Genomic DNA, 4,783 nt, shown 5'->3' on the forward strand with positions numbered 1-4,783 from the left:
AGTGTTCTGGATGGAAGCTTTTTCTTTGGGTTCTGGAGAATTAGCAGAAGGTGACCCATGAGAGTGTTTCTTTTTCTGTACCCAGACTGGAATTAGCCCAAGGATTGTTCTCAGGAGAACAATGGATAATAATACTACATGCAGTATAAATGACCATGTGGATAAGTATTTGTTTCCTGTTGTTTACAGCATTGTGATTGTGATCGGTATTCCTGTCAATTGTATATCCCTCTATGTATCCTGCATGCAGATGAGGAAGAAAAATGAGTTAGCAATCTACCTCTTCAGTTTATCCCTGGCTGACCTCTTCTACTGTCTGATTCTACCTCTGTGGATCGACTACACATCAAGGGGAGACAACTGGCAGTTCTCTTCCTTGCTGTGCCAGATTTCTGCCTTCATTATACAAACAAATTTTTACACCAGTGCTGCTTTCCTCACCTGCATCTCTGCTGACAGGTACCTAGCCTTAGTTTACCCACTGAGGTTCCAAAATCTGCGCTCAAGAAGATGCGCCTTGATCATCAGCATATTTTTTTGGGCTTTAGAAACCATCGTCAATTCCTCGGTTCTGACTCATAAAGAAACGTTCACTAACGTTTGCACGTCTGGGAATCATACAATATGTTATGATAAATACCCCATGGAACTTTGGCAAATCAAATTAAACATATTCAGGATAATTACAGGATACACAATCCCTTTGACAATCATTCTGTTTTGCTACTACAAAATTTACCGAGCTGTAAGTCGTAACCAAGCCACGGAGGACAGAGAAAAAAGGAAAATCAAGAAGCTGTTACTGAGCATCACTGTTACTTTCATTGGTTGCTTCACGCCCTACCATACTGTGCTGCTCATTCGCAGCATTGAAGACTCCCATCATATGTATGCGATTTACAGGATCATGCTGGCTTTAACAAGTTTGAACTGTATTACTGACCCAATTCTGTACTGCTTTGTAAGTGAATCTGGGAGGACAGATATCCTGAACTTGTTCAAATGCTGCTTTTCTATGCAGCACACTGAGTTAAGCCAGCCCAGAACGGTTGTTGAGTCTAGTACTATTTTCAAGAGCAGTAGACGAGAGACCAGCGGGGACCTTTGTGTGAAACTAAGCCACCTTTAAAAAGACCTGATATAATGAATTGTCAAAGCAAGGCTTGATAATGAATACAGAAAGGCCAAATTCTTCCCTCATTTACATCCAGCAAACACCACTAAAACTGAATTAAACTATCCTGAGAAAAGTGAAATCAGCAGAGTTGCAGGGGTGTAGCTGAGGACAGTATTTTTTTTACAGCTTTTCATATACAAGGAAGAAGGAAGAATGCATACTCTAGTGATTACAGGTGATAAATAGGAGCCAAATTCTCTCATGGGATTTAACAAAGAGACATTAAGTCACTGAAATCAATGGAAACTACACCTAGCCCAAGTGGATTGGTAAATCAGGCCTAGTATTATCTTTGATGGAATGTTTTTGGCCAACCTATGTAGCACACCTCTAGCTCGGGCTGTCTGATGGAGAACCACCAGGCAAAAGTTCTCTACCTACGGTGGTCTTAGACAGCTATATAGAAACATTTGTCAAAGCATATGTTTTTGCATTTAATTTACACATGTCCCTATCACATGCATCCTGGCAAACACCACTGGTTGTGCCTGTTCATATCATCCATGAATCGGATACTCAGACACTTTTCTAAATTAAAAAAAAAAAGATCCTCACTATTCTTGGTTGTAATGACCACATCTCAGTGGCCCTGTCTTTTGGCCTATTTTTTCTGCATTATATATTAGCATCTGTCCAACAAATTCTTATGTTCATTTATTTTTTCACATATGTATGTAGTTTGTATCATAGTTTAAGCACATATACACATAAAATACACACACACACACACACACACACACACACACAAAACATTTAAACTACAAAACAACATAGGAAACTGCAATGCAAGTATCACAAACCTAACCTAGGCACATAGCATGTTTAAAAAGCAGATGTTTAATTTCACCACACTGGAATAATAAAGAAACCGCTTCCACTGAATTTGAAGCAGTTTAGCGTACCGGTGCCTGTTGGCTCCTGAAAAGTTCCGTTCAGAGAAGTACAACACTATGAATAGTGCTGTACTTGGTATCTCAACACCTTTGTAAGATACCCTCAGAAAGAAAATCAGCCTAACTCTAAGACCTTAACTGGGAATACACGTTTGGCAGCAAAAAGTAGTTCTAGCCATCACAGCATAGATAAAATATTGGAATGGGATTCAAGAAATCCATTCCTTGCCTTCCAGTCTCTTGCTTAGGAAATCACTATGGACTAGATCCATTAAAGGATTTTTGCACCCATAAGTCAAATGTGCATCACCCAACTATTAAGCAGCTATTCCCCTGAATACAAGCCAGAACCCAGTTTTAGGAGCTGAGGCTGTCTATGAAGTATGGGTGGAGTTAGGACACTTAGAATGGAGTCCAAGATAGATGCCAGAAAGAAGATTGAAGTCAGCACAGTCAGCAGGCAGCTGTATAGAGCTAGCCGGTAGTACTAGCTAGTCCCATATCTTAAACCCTGTCCTCTGCAGCTCAAATGCTTTATTCAGGGTTTCAAAGACATTGCCCCATCCTCTCCTGATAAGCACCTGCACCTTTTTTCTTATCAAGGACAACTCCGAGCTTACTTCTTTACTCAAACAGAAATAAGAGGGCAGGTGAAAATAGTGCCTACTTTTTATATAGTAGCCAAGAAGTCAGTCACTTGCCCAGGAAATGAGAGACCTGAATTCCTTTCCCACCTCATATTGAGAGGATTCAACCCCCTATCACCCAGGTTATGTTGTTGCCTATTCCAAGTGAGGGACTTTTCCACCAACCTACCTCACCTTGTGCCACAGTACAGAAAAGAATTCAAGATTGATTAGGCCAGAAAGAGAGAAAGCAAGAGTGAGCCTAGACACTTCCATTATATGAAAAGCAGACATTTCCTCCTCCAGCCACACTCTAACAAGGAAACAGGAACTGCAACTACATTTTATATGGACTCTGACCCTGCTGTTGTATGTAGGATGTGCCCAGATACTGCCTACCAGACCAAAGGGATTTAAGTGAAGGAACACTCATATTGACTGTGTAAGCAAGATATCAAGCTGCTCAGCCCAGCAGAACTAATCAACCCAGCTGAAGTGCCACACAGATGTGACTGGATTCCTTCTAGTTTAAGGACCCTTCCACACAGAACAGCTCAGCGTGTTTAAGGGCTTTCATGCCAGGCATAGTACATTTACAATATAGACATTGCCAAAAATCTTTTTCTGGATGGCCGTAGTCTAGGTTTAAGCACTGCACATGCAGACGTCAGTGTCGTCATGACTGATTGCAGGAAATCTTCATATATTTTGCATGTAAGACCCATGGTAAATTATTTTATGTCTTCTTTCTATAAAATGGGGGAAGTGATACTGCTCCTACCTCCTTAAAGTATTTCACAATACTATGATGGCAAATTACAGTTCAATTGTATAAATGTTTTGTTTTAAAAAGCAGATGGGGAAAAATCAAAACAAAAAAAATACTTGTATTAGGGTCTGCACTTAGCTCAGTTTTGAGTAAGTGTACCTCCACTTCATTTAGTGGCATGAAAAGAGAATTACTTATACTGTGTCTAAATTAGGTCCTAAGCATTTATAAAGTTTTTACTTCCCCAGATGACAATCAAATAACTTAATCTAAAACTGCTCACATGATCCCATGTCTAATCTTGTTCAAGATTTCATTTTCTGAATCATCTTTCAAATTGTGCTTACATAGGATGTAGATTTCAAAGCAGTGTGAGGGAGCAAGAAGCACAACTCCCATTACATTTTAATGAAATTTAGATGCCTGTTCTGTTGGGCTACTTTGAAAATCCTAGACATTATGCCTGAAATTACATTTCTATCGGGCTACAGGGAAGTTTTGAAGGTGTACAGCCAGCTACATGTTGTACCTGGCATCATTTCTGTGTTTGTCTAATAATTTTTAGAAAACAAAAAATGTAATGTAAGAAAATATATTTTTGCTACATTTTTCAATGTCTCGTCAAGTTTCTTCATCCCCATGATGGTGAGTTTGCCTGGAGAAGTGTCATATAGCAAAGAATGTTGCAAGTCCTGTGCTCAGCATATAATTGCAAGGGGTTATTTCACTGATAGGTGCTGCATACAGAAATAACTGAATAAACATCTTCCTCTAGGATTGATGCTGCAATTCTTTTTACCAACACTGCCAGTTACTGTATTTTTTGCATAAAATGCACCCCCAAATAAAACACACTTCTTGTTTTTGGAAGTCAGAATGGAGAAAAAAGATTTTTCAGAATAATGGCTGACTCCTGGAAGTGCCAGAGTGTCTAGGACATGTGGCATCAGAAACCTCCTGATATGTCTGACTACCTCCTGTAGTGGCCCCAGACCCTTGCAAAGGGCAGTAGCAAGACTGTTAGTTCTTTATATAAGTTTCTGTAAATAAAGTGTTCTTTCTACATCATGAGCTTCATCAAGATACTACCAACAGTTTTCTTGCTCCTTTGGGCACGAGCTACAGTGCTCAGCCAACTGTGGATATGGCTGTGGGAGGGTTAATTCAAGATTCGGCCCTTTCAGTTTGCTGAGCAGACCCAGCAGCAGCCAACTTGGTAGCTGTAGGGCATGAACCATGTCTCCATTTCCAGTAAAAGAAACAGCTTTCCTGCTTAAAAACATGCACCCCAGTTTCAGGGTCTGATTGTGGGGAAAGA

General features: G+C 40.0%; 1 protein-coding gene across 1 annotated transcript; it reads left to right on the plus strand.

The window, feature by feature from the left end:
- Positions 1–4,177, plus strand: GPR65 (G protein-coupled receptor 65). Its single transcript, XM_090034990.1, has one exon. The coding sequence runs from the start codon at positions 122–124 to the stop codon at positions 1,127–1,129; it is 1,008 nt and encodes a 335-aa protein (XP_089891116.1). The 5' UTR covers positions 1–121; the 3' UTR covers positions 1,130–4,177.
- The last annotated feature ends 606 nt before the right edge of the window (positions 4,178–4,783 follow it).

Source organism: Crocodylus siamensis, chromosome 2 (assembly GCF_052110815.1).
Source record: "Crocodylus siamensis isolate JL-2025a chromosome 2, ASM5211081v1, whole genome shotgun sequence".
Lineage (NCBI taxonomy): Eukaryota > Metazoa > Chordata > Crocodylia > Crocodylidae > Crocodylus > Crocodylus siamensis.